At 41.4% G+C, this 11,268-nt stretch overlaps 2 protein-coding genes across 3 annotated transcripts in view; both read right to left on the bottom strand.

The window, feature by feature from the left end:
• The window catches only part of tlcd3bb (TLC domain containing 3Bb), a 7,000-nt gene extending 4,919 nt beyond the window's left edge, over positions 1–2,081 (bottom strand). Inside the window, exons 1-2 of one of the 2 annotated variants that reach the window (XM_014013954.1) lie at positions 1,697–2,081; positions 49–252 (exon numbers count right to left, since the gene is read on the bottom strand). In XM_014013954.1, the coding sequence (XP_013869408.1) occupies positions 49–173 (125 nt within the window). In that variant the 5' untranslated portion in view covers positions 174–252; positions 1,697–2,081. The remainder of the gene's footprint in view (positions 1–48; positions 253–1,696) is intronic. The other variant, XM_014013953.1, reaches the window with a different exon arrangement.
• Positions 2,082–6,258: 4,177 nt separating this feature from the next.
• On the bottom strand, positions 6,259–9,558 carry mazb (MYC-associated zinc finger protein b (purine-binding transcription factor); the record flags this gene model as incomplete). The annotated part of the gene is given in 4 exon segments (XM_014013939.1): positions 6,259–7,855; positions 8,817–8,988; positions 9,224–9,287; positions 9,381–9,558. Coding segments are annotated over 4 exon segments (758 nt in total), but the record flags the coding sequence as incomplete, so codon positions are not given.
• Positions 9,559–11,268: the final 1,710 nt, after the last annotated feature.

The following is an 11,268-nucleotide window of genomic DNA, read 5'->3' as shown; positions in this document are numbered from 1 at the left end:
ACACACACACACACACACACACACACACACACACACACACGGTCTAACCTGGCTGATACAATGACCGCATCTCCTTCGCTCCATCTCAGCGCCGGGATGGACTTCAGGCATTGTTTGGACAGAAGGAAAAGGCCCGGRAAGAACACGGACCCAGCAGCCAAGATGATCAGCATGGTCCCCGGCGAGCTGACTCAAGAGGCAAATAGTTCAGCAGACAATCTGGTCCTTGAGATCTGTCGCTCTCCGTCCTCTCTGAAAAATAACAGGATCCAAGTGGAGACGTGATCTGAGCAGCGGTGACTCCCTCACGTTTACATATGGCTGCAGTTGCTAAGATAACGCAAAAAAAAAAAAAAATGCCTATCACACTCAAACATACAGTACATGGCCATACATTATGCTAACTTTATTGAGGGAAAAAATTAGCTACATTTGGGCTGATGTGGTTTAAATTAACATGAAATATGTGTTTTTGCCAGTGTTTGTCAGGTAAATKATTAATTTAGCCAACAAAATAATGGCTACAACTCAGTCAGTTTTACACATAGTGAGCAAAATCCTCACAATATCGCATGAGATGGTGTAAAATATCCTTTACAAGTGGCTACAACTTTCTTATCATAAAATAATTTCAGTCTGAAATTAAACAGCCACAATGTTTCTGCATCGTGCAGTCATAAACTTCTCTGCATATCAAGGTTTTCTAAATATCTAAAATGTGTCCGACAGCTGAGTTTGGATCAAAGCTGGGTCACAGCAACAGATCTGTAAAGGATTGGCTGAGAAAACATAAAGGACCAGATCCAGTCAAAKTCCAGACCTTGAYCTGATTGACCAGACCTTAAAACAGCTGTGCATGGACCAATGTTAACAAACCAATATATAGCAATGTAAAGAAGAATGGGCCAAAGGCCTACTAGCACAAAAGCACTTTAAAGTCCAAAAAATAAACATTTCTTCAATACTGGATGGAATTTTCCTCTGAGATTGATTTTTTTTTTTAATCTGATTTTCTGTGTTCTGACATCACTTTCTAATGCTGGCTGTCCTCACTATTKACCAGGGCAGCAGACTAATAGAAAAAGATAAAATCTCAAAGAGATCACAACATGAACTTGATCTAAAACACTTTTTAWCAGAACGTGTTTGCTGACATCACTGTCAATGAACGTCAAATAAAAAAGTGCCAGTTTGAGCATCATCCGGTCTCACCCATCTGTTTTCCCACTTTCTCCATTTCTTCCCAGCTCGTCCATGTGCGGCTTTACACTTTGCTTACAATACRCCGGCTGACTCATTAAAAAGTTCAAGTCCATTAGCGAAATACGCAATGCGCTATTTTAAAACCGTCGAAAAATATCGACACAGCAAGGAGTTGCTGGGGCTCATTGTTCCTGAAARCAACGTTAGCTAATGTCACCTGTCTGGGAGGAGGAAGCTGTGCTGGGTCGCTTACAAAACAACCCATAACGGATGCATGCTAACACGCTGGTTATTAATATTTATCAGAGCTAACATTTTCCATATAACGTCAGCGTGAGCAGCTTGGCTAAAAATGCAACAAGACTGTATGATTGCAGCTGTTTTGTTTGTAGCTTTCGGCTGCACTAGCAGCTGTAACAGCTAACCGCTAACCTTAGCTAACAGATCGGAGTCTGCACATGTTCGGAGGAAAATAGGATAAGCAACAATTTACCCACAGCGACTCTGCAGAGTCCAGTCAGCGGCCAGTCGAAGGTCGTGTCCTGCGGGAAGCGTTTAAAGATACCCCAGGGCTCTCAGCCTCGATGCTCCGCATCTTTATGTGGCCGCTTGAATGTTTGAAGGGTAGCAGCAGCGCGAGCTAACGCCAGCTAACTTTGATCAAAATCTGTGTGAGGTTCGTTTACTGCGAAATGTTGGTGACTGGCATCCGAGCCAGTCAGCGTAATCAGATGGCGTTGACTGAATAAGATGGGTGAAGGCGGCTGAAGGACGAGAAGACCGTCTGATCCAGATGTGGACGTGTTGTTAGCRGATCCTGTCGCTATGTCCTCGCCTCTGTCTCTCGCCACAGCAGCACAGAGATGCACCGTTGACTCAACACTGTGGACTGCTGCGCCAGCCAGTTGTGTATGGCAAGCCGGTGTGCCATAAAATTAAGTAACACTGTAATTACAGATTTAGATACAAGTATAGCATTTCTCCTGGTYAAAATGGTAACCTGACCTCGCTAGTATGAACTGAAATTAATAATATTTAAAGGTAGAAATATGAAATTAAACATAAGTAAAGCTAGGAAAAAACTGTAAGCACTGATTGACTTTGCTTAAATTATTTAAAAAAAAAAAGGTGGAAGTGAAACCGTAGATGAATTTTTAATGTTTATTTCAAATATTTTAAAAAGTAGAAAACACAAAAAGCAGAAGAACTGGGAAAAAGCAGAAAGATGGTGAAAAGCACAAGGAGAAAAGAAAAGACAAAAAGGAAGTCAAAYGAGACAAAAAGTAAAAAAATAGACGCAGAATTAGACAATTAGATAAGAAAATACATAAAAGACAAATAGTAAAGGGAAGCACATTGAGGGGGAAAGGATGCACAGTGGGACATAGACAAATATGACACACAATGGGGCGGCTGTGGTAGAGTGGTTAGGGGAGTCAACCTGGAACCGGAAGGTTGCCGGTTCGATTCCCATCCAGTCGACTCAGTCGTTGTGTCCTTGGGCAAGGCACCTTACCTGCCTTGATGGTGGTCAGAGGGTCCGGTGGCGCCTGTGTATGGCAGCCTTGCTTCTGTCAGTGTGYCCCAGGGCAGCTGTGGCTACAATTGTAGTTTACCATCATCAGTGTGTGAATGTGTGTGTGCATGGGTGAATGTCTGCAGTGYTTTGCGCGTCCTGGATGGATAGAAAGGCGCTATATAAGTACAGTCCATTTACCATTTTACCACACAAGGAGACATGAAACACAAAAAGATGTATAAGGTGACACAAAAGGACAATTTGAGACAAAGATAGCAAGCTGATGTAATTTTAAAGAGTGCAATATTTTTAAAGGGTTTTAAGATATCTGAACATATTTAAATGAGAACTAAGTGTAAATAAAGTTAAATATTTCAATTTCAGGGTACAAAAGTTGCTAAATTTAATAAATATCCAGCACCTGTTTGCAAATGTTTGTAATTAGGGTAAACTCATCAGTATTTCTGTTACTGATCAACCACTTCATCCATTTTCTGTGGCATTCTGGGTAGCTGAAAGGTTCCTTTTTACTTGTAAAAATAAAATTCTGACTGGTTTGCTTTGGAGCCTAATTATTAAATGATGCACTGGCTTGCCATAATTGGTGTTATAACAAGAAATGTGGATCAGTCATAAATCTGTGTACTGCATTTGAAAACAGTGAAAAGATAATTAGTGGCTTCTGTTAAAGAGTTTGACTATAGTTTTTTTCAGAAGTAAAGCGAGACATATCAGGGTGCAGGTACCCCATTTTTTAAAGATTAATTTAAATTATCTTAACTGTCTTCTAGTATGTATAAAACTTGAGAGTTAAATAACTAAAGGTAATTGTAAAGTGTACAAAATGTACTTCAAACTGTCTTAAGATTAATTGACCTTTTTTAAATTTCTTWTAAAGTGTTACATGAAATTTAACCTTTAAATCTTTTACAAACAGATGAACATGACCTAATTCCTTAAATAGTCAAAGGTGAACAAAAATATTAAACTTGGAAAATGGTGTAATTCGATAGCATGACTTCCTTCAGCCTTGCTGTGAGCAGCAGCAATAATGGATTCATGGTCATAAATATTTAAACTATCTTTGAAAAACCATGACGTTGCTTACCTTTAGCTTCTTTGCAACTTTAATGTAAATGTAATTGCACTCATTTTTATGTTGTAGCTGATGTTGTGCTTCGTTTCAGGTGCTTAAGACAAAAAAGTCACACACAGAATAACGCCTCTTTACTCTTTTACTTTAAATTGTCCAAATTATAAAATAACATGATCTCTACTTCATCTACAAAAAAGAAAAAAAACAAAAAACAATCGACTGTAGTAAGCATCATTTTTTTTTACTCTAACAACTTTTTAGACATGCATACTGTTGAGAAATATAAAAATATAAATATAAATACATCCCATTAATATTCTTAATGAATTCATGACTAAGATTTGAAATATTTCATCATAAAAGAATTAAAATGTAGTTGAGTATGATAAGGCATTATGATGTATCACAAGAGCTGTACAGATTTCTAGAGGTAATTTTTTTTCTTGTTTTATTTTGATGAGGAAAACCTAAGAATTAACTCGCAATAAATCACTAACTTGGTTAACAAAGAAAACAATTAATAATCGAAATGAACAAAGAAGCGACTACAGATTAACACAAAGTTGACTTAAAACCGCACTCGAAAAACAAAACCAGGTTTTGTTTACAACAAAGCAAGTGACGCTTCAAACGCTCTTATCCGTCCTCGCCAACGTTATAAGCCCTTCCAAACCTCACGTCACTCACGATTACAGTTGTTTGTTCGTTACATCGTTGATGCAGAACAACAAGGACCTGCGTTCAAAACAAAGAGTTAAAAACAACTACATCTAATGCATAAGTTTCACTCATTGGACTGGTACATAAAGAAAACTAAAAGAACTATGGCAATGACAGTTACAATCAAATGAATGGCAAACTATGTCAAAATCTTGAGTAAAATTAATTCTTTTATATAAATATTATTGTTTACAGCTAACTAACCTAGTGGAACTGCTAAAAGTTTTATTTTGTCAGGACAGTTCCCCTAACGATAAGCATGACCGAGCTAGTTTGTTTCCATGCAAAACGTAGATCTCAGGTGTGAGAAGAGTCGCCATGTCAGAAGCGAAGTGCTGATTAGTAAGTTTTTTTTAATCATTTGTTTGTTATTTTTATTTTATTTTTTTTAAAGGCCAGACCCAGGGAGGAAGACTTGGAGCAAGACAATCCAGGAAATCTCAAACCTTGATCCACACTAAGTCCAAAAACAACCGATTAAGGTGCTTGATGCTCCTGAACACAACTCTCCTTTTGTTTCTGTACCTTTAGGAAGTGAAACCTACAAGCCCATAACCGTCCACAGCCTGTTCAGTATGCTCTCTTTCCTGATCAAACTAAAAGGGTAGTTTGGACTTTTTGAAGTACGTTTCTGTGAAGCAGAAACCTGTAACAGACAGAAGTCCTAGCAAAGAGATTTTGTAGGAAAAGGAAAGAAATGAGCCAGATTAGCAGCTGCATCGAGACAGCCTTCCAGAGGATTACCAACAAAATATTTCCAATGTTGCAACAACTCCAGAGGAGATCGGACATTTAACTGGTTTTCAACCGTCTCAGAACAATCCGAACCCTGTCCAACCAACTGTTCTTCCTCTACGTCCTCTGGCTTATACAGATATCCTCTTATCTCTCGAGAAATGGAAAATCATTTCCACTGCCGTAATCCTTCATTGTTACTGTCTCAAAATGATCTTGAAATACTACCAGCAAACTGACGAGCCTCAGCTGAGGAGACAGACCGATCCAACCAGCAGCATTCGTTTTAATAACAATGTTCAGCAATAGACTAAAACACACATGGAAATCTTACAGCTAAAAATCATATCTAATTAATTCTGCAATCAAATATCCTAATTTAATTAAAGCCTGGCTTTTATTTTGAAGGAAACTGGATGTTAATATCAACAGCACCAGTTTTTTTATGTGGCCCCTCTGAAAAAGTAGCTTCCACTAGGGTTGGGCATAATCGTATCGTGTTCAATTCATCGTCAGAAAAACAATAATCGATTATTTTTTGGCACTTGACAATTAATACGATTATTGTCACCATGCAGAGTGCGCTCGGTGCTCCTCTCTGCATTAAATATGACAAACATTTAAAAAAAAATTGTTCTGTAATTTATTTATCCATCAACACATTGTAAAAATCTGTTCCAAATTGTGTCAAAATTACAGACTTCAGGCTTTACATCAAATTTTAAAAAGAGCAAATATTTCCCATTAAATTGGTCATGTGACCAGGACAYAAGGGTGTCCAGGGACTCAAGCGGATTAATCGTCAAATGAATTGTTATCGGTTAAATATCACAATTAATTGCAATAAATTTTTTTGCCACTATTGCCCAATCCTAGCTTCCACCCATCTGAACAAAATAATCTCATACAAAAGCACAGAGGTACCCTGATCTGACTAGTCTTTATATTGACCCCTAAATGACAAATTAGTTATTTTTCAACTACCTAATTTTGCTGAGACTTCGGTTTATTTTAGGTAAGATACTAACTGCTTGTAACTACTCCACAGAACCCCACTTCAATAAATCCAAACCACCGCTTTTGACATCTTACTAAGAGAAGACTTACTGAGCTAGCTTTAAATCTAAATTTAGTCTCCATCTTGTGGAAAACAAACATGCAAGACGAGTCCAAACTTCCATTCTAATGTTTGTTTTGTTTTCTAAGAGACATTTTTTCTCCCTGCAACTTCTTAGTAAAAGTCATTTGGATCCTTTTCTTCTTTTTTTTAAATTCTGTGTTGCAAAAATGGAGGTAAGATCAGAGCTGGTGACAGACATACAGTACTTGGTGCACTTGCAGAGAGCAGCTGATGCCAAAACGAGTTGAGGTGGGAAGATCAAACCGGAGGCTCTTTCACAAAACGTTTCAAGCCAGGACTTGAGACGCCTTCTGGCCGTTTGAATGGACCAAGGTGGTGGGGTGGGATGGGGTGGGGTTAAGCCAAGCCACTCCTGATGTGCCGTGAAGCGAGGTAGTAACAGAGCCGAACAGTCGTGAAAAGTAAAAAGGTAAGCTGGATGAATAATGACGACATGATCTGTACGACCATCCGACCGCAGGATTAAACAGATTAATTATTAAGAGAAGATCGATGATGATGCTAACCGATTTTATATTTAATTTAAAAAAATGGTTACCCACAAAGATGATCACTAATCTGAGTTAATTCATTACGTTTTGAAAATGATACGAGGGAGACGTCTGTCACGTAGTTAATGCGTTCGGCTCCACGCCTCGTTTGGTTCTTTTCAGTTTCTGAAAGCTCACGTCTCTGCGGGACATGGCCGGCCCCAGCAGTGATTTACGAACGGCCAGAGGCAACATAAAGACAGACTGGTTCGCGCGGCCATTTTGCCGAACTGTTTCATGAAAGAGCCTATAGAGAGGGCAGAGGGATGCGGTAAACGCTCACAAATCTACAGCTTCACAGGGGCATTCAAGAAAAGCTGGACAACACATCCAAGTTTGTGTCAGTGAAGCTGCTGCAGCCACAGAGATCCATCATGTTGGTGGCGTCAGTCTGTCTATTTTCTTCTTTTGTTCCAGGCATGCACCTCTGAGGTGAAACTGCTGCGCTGGCTTTAGTTTCTCCTTTAACCCTTACCATTTACTCTGACAAAACTGAAACCAGATCAGCATCTAAGTAGCTTCCACCTCCTCTACCCTGACCCTCTGCCTCATGTTAGCTCTCTGCTGCTAACTGTGGGACTGTGGYGCTGCGATGCTAGAGCAGTCTGTGACCAGCAGGTCCACCACCGTGTTACCGGTCACGTACACGGTGGGGGCGGTCACCATGTTGCTGAGGGMGACAGAGCTGCTGGCCACCACGTTGGAGGCGATGGAGCTCGGGGTGCCCTGRCTGGTGCTGTGGGTGCCCATGTGGCCCTGGAGCTGGGTGGGCGTCTTGCAGTGGACGCCGCACAGCTGGCAGACRAGGATGCCCCCAGAAGTCGTCCCTCCAAAGCCCCCCGGGCTCTCTTTCCATTCCTGGCCGTGGTGCTTCTGGGCATGGACACGAAGGTACGTCAGCGTGGTGAAGCCTGAWGGAGGACCGCAGAGCCAGGAGTTATTTCAGAGGAAAACACAAACTTTAATGGAAGTTTGATACAGAATAATGACAGCCATTAATTTAACACTGTTCACACATTCATTGCATAAAAACTAAAAGCAAGGATGTAAAAGTGACTCAATCTGAATATATGAGCTCTACTGCTGCTGGTACTTTTATACCCCAACATTAGTTGTACTTTACACACAACAGTGCTCTGATTTTTGCATTTAAACTGGTTAGAATAAGGGGTGGGAGGTCAAATCTATTTTTAGATGCATTGCATCACGGACGTGGCAGATTCAAAATCAATTTATCCATTTTCAGAAATCAATTTTTAATTGTGGACACAGCTTACCAAAACATTAACTTCACTAACACCTAAACTGCTACTCAGATTTCTTAGTTCCGCTACCAATAAAAAGATAAATCATAACTGCTAATATTTAACGTATTAAAAAGTAACTAAACCCAAAATCAACTTTTATTTCCAGATAAACATTCTAAATTGTGCCTTAAGAGTATCTTTACATTTCTGTGCTAATTTTGATATTTTTAGACGTTTTTATTTAAGTTTGTTTAACTCTGCAGTATTTTCTCTAAAACCGCCTTAGTGCTGCCCTCTGTAGGTTGAACAGAGGCTACTGCAGTTGATTTTTCCTATTGGTTAAACTGGTACATGTTTCCGTCACAGCTCCTGGCTCGCGTATAACAGCCTCTCACTCAGAGAYACGCCCCTGCAGCAGGTCAGGGGTTGGAACAGACAAACCTTTTCTGGATTATCCTACACGTATAGCAGAATGTTTAAAACCAAGTTCGTGATTTGTGAAACCTTTATTTGATTTGTGAAACATCATTAAGTCAAGCTTAACACCTGTGTCAAAATAAAAGCATAGATTTAACATATACGCGTGCTTTCCGTAAGACAATAAAAACATACAATATTTACTCACTGCGGTTACAAAGGTGACAGACGTGGTGCTGCGACTGGTTATGAACCCTCATGTGATCTGTGATGTAAGCAGCAGACAGCAGCTTCCCACAGATGTGGCACGGCACCTTCTCCTCGTGGCGAATCATATGCGCACGCAGGCGATCTTTTGTGGCGAAGCAGGACTCACAGGTCTGAAGAACAATAGAAAAACTAGGACTCATTATTTATAATAAAGGCAAGATGTGTTTATTTATGTAAGCAAAAGATAGAGTTTTCTTATTTTAAACTGTTTTGACCCTCTCCGTGCCAATTCTTCAGGAATAATTTTTTAGAGATATTTTACTCACTCAGAGATTCAGACTAAAGCTGATAATTAAACTTTCAAAACAGGCTAAGAAGATTTAACGCCATGCTGATGTGACATACAGGGCATTTGAAGGGTCGTTCTGAAGAGTGCACCTGTCTGACATGACTGTTGAGATGATCGGGCCTTTGGAAAGACAGAGACAGGGAAAACCATTAGCACGGGAAACGCCCTGAGGGCTGACGAGACGACGGCGGCGACGCGCGGCAGTTTGTTCACCTGGAGAAAGCTTTGCTGCAGTGAGGGCAGATGTAGGGCTTCTCCACGCCGCCCTGGTGGGAGCGCACGTGGTGGCTCATGCGGTCCTTCCTCTTGAAGCGCTGCTGGCAGATGGGGCAGGAGAACGGCTTCTCGTCCGAGTGGGACAGGCGGTGGCGGTTCAGGTGGTACACGTCCCGGAAGGCCTTGCCGCACGTCTCACAGGCGTGGTTCTTCTTCACGGGGGTGGGGTTTGGGTTAGCGGGCCGCTGAGACAAAGAGATAGGCTGCAGAGTTTAGATGGGCGGTGTTTTCCGCGCAGGATTACGTGTATTTACAGGAACGATGGTCCACTACTCTAACGTTTCCGACTTTTATTTGAACCCATGCAAAAACAAATAATMGGCCAATTAGACAGTTCTGACAGCTGAGGTTAGAGAAATCACTTCCGACTCAACTTGCACACTGTTTTGTGTTACAGAGAACATGCAGGGGAGCGTGGGGGCTTCACGCACTTCGTTTCTTAAACCGGGGACCAGTACCAGTACCGAGACGGGCCTTACTGGTCCCAAAACTGGTTAGTTTGTATGGGGTTCTCATATTTAACACACAAGTGAATTTAAAGAGATCCATGATTAGTTGTAACATTAGACTTTATTTAATAAACATATTTTAACTGTAAATCAAAGACTGTAAAAATACTGTAGGCTGTTTAGTCTTTATAATTTTTAAACTAAAACTTTAAAAATATATTACACAGACGGGGCCATTTTATTTACATGCAAATCATTCTGGGTAAACGATGACGTGGATAGGTCATCGGTGCGAGGCTGCTAGCGAGCTATATCCACCCTGAAGGTTAATCTTGGACAATATCTGAMGATTGACTCTTTTAAATGAAACCAGAGAGCGTTGACAGAGAGGAGAAGATAGAAATGACTCAGCATGCAACTGAAAATATGGATGGAGGTCAACAGTTTAGCTTGTCGCGCTAGCGCCGAGCTATTACATATAAGGCAATATAGCGTTGGCGCTAGCGCAAAGGCTAACAGGCTAAGCTGAGGTTCTTCCATGAAGCAGCTCTGTTGTCCTCCATCCATATTTTCCGTTACAGGCTGAGTCATTTCTATCTTCTCCTCTCTGTCAATGCTCTCTGGTTTCATTTAAAAGAGTCAATCGTCAGATATTGTCCAAGATTAACCTTCAGGGTGGATATAGCTCTCTCACACCGAGGACCTATCCACGTCATCATTTACCCAGAATGCTTTGCGTGCAAATAAAATGGCTCTGTCCGTGTTGATTTTAAAAATTTACAAAACTGTACAGTATTTTTACAGTCTTTATTTTACAGTTAAAATAAATGTTTATCAAATAAAGTCTAATGTTACAACTAATCATGGATCCCTTTAAGTTGAAATCACTCCAAGACAGCTGCTTGGAACCAGCCTTACAGCGTGCCAGTTTAAGGAACAACATGCCTGAAAGGTTTTGGCGCCGACGACAGCCATCTTTCACAAGGCCCTGACCCACCTGTACTGTCGCCCCTGTGGCCATGACGACAGCAGCAGGAGGCGGAGCATGAGGGTTAACACCGGCCATTATGTTTGGCACGGCGACCCTTTCGCCATCCTGACCACCCAGCGGGGGTTGATGGGTGCCCACCAGCACGCCAGGAGGGGCGAGAGGGGGAGGCGCGGAGAGGTGCAGCAGGGAGAGGGGAATGGCGGGCCCCTCCACGCACCCTCCGGCCCCCACCACCACCGCCAGCACCTGGTCGGAGTCTCCCTCCTTTGCTCCCTCCGCCTGCACTCTGGCCCTGTCCTTCATGCGTACCCCAGTGTGGACCGACTGGTGCCGCCGCAGGTTGTAGTTGTTCTTGAACTGCTTGTTGCAGATGGCACAGATGTGT

The sequence above is a fragment of the Austrofundulus limnaeus genome, unplaced genomic scaffold (genome assembly GCF_001266775.1).
Source record: "Austrofundulus limnaeus strain Quisiro unplaced genomic scaffold, Austrofundulus_limnaeus-1.0 Scaffold108, whole genome shotgun sequence".
NCBI lineage: Eukaryota > Metazoa > Chordata > Actinopteri > Cyprinodontiformes > Rivulidae > Austrofundulus > Austrofundulus limnaeus.
Note: the sequence above shows the minus strand (reverse complement) of the source record. Positions and strands in the feature narration are given on the sequence as shown.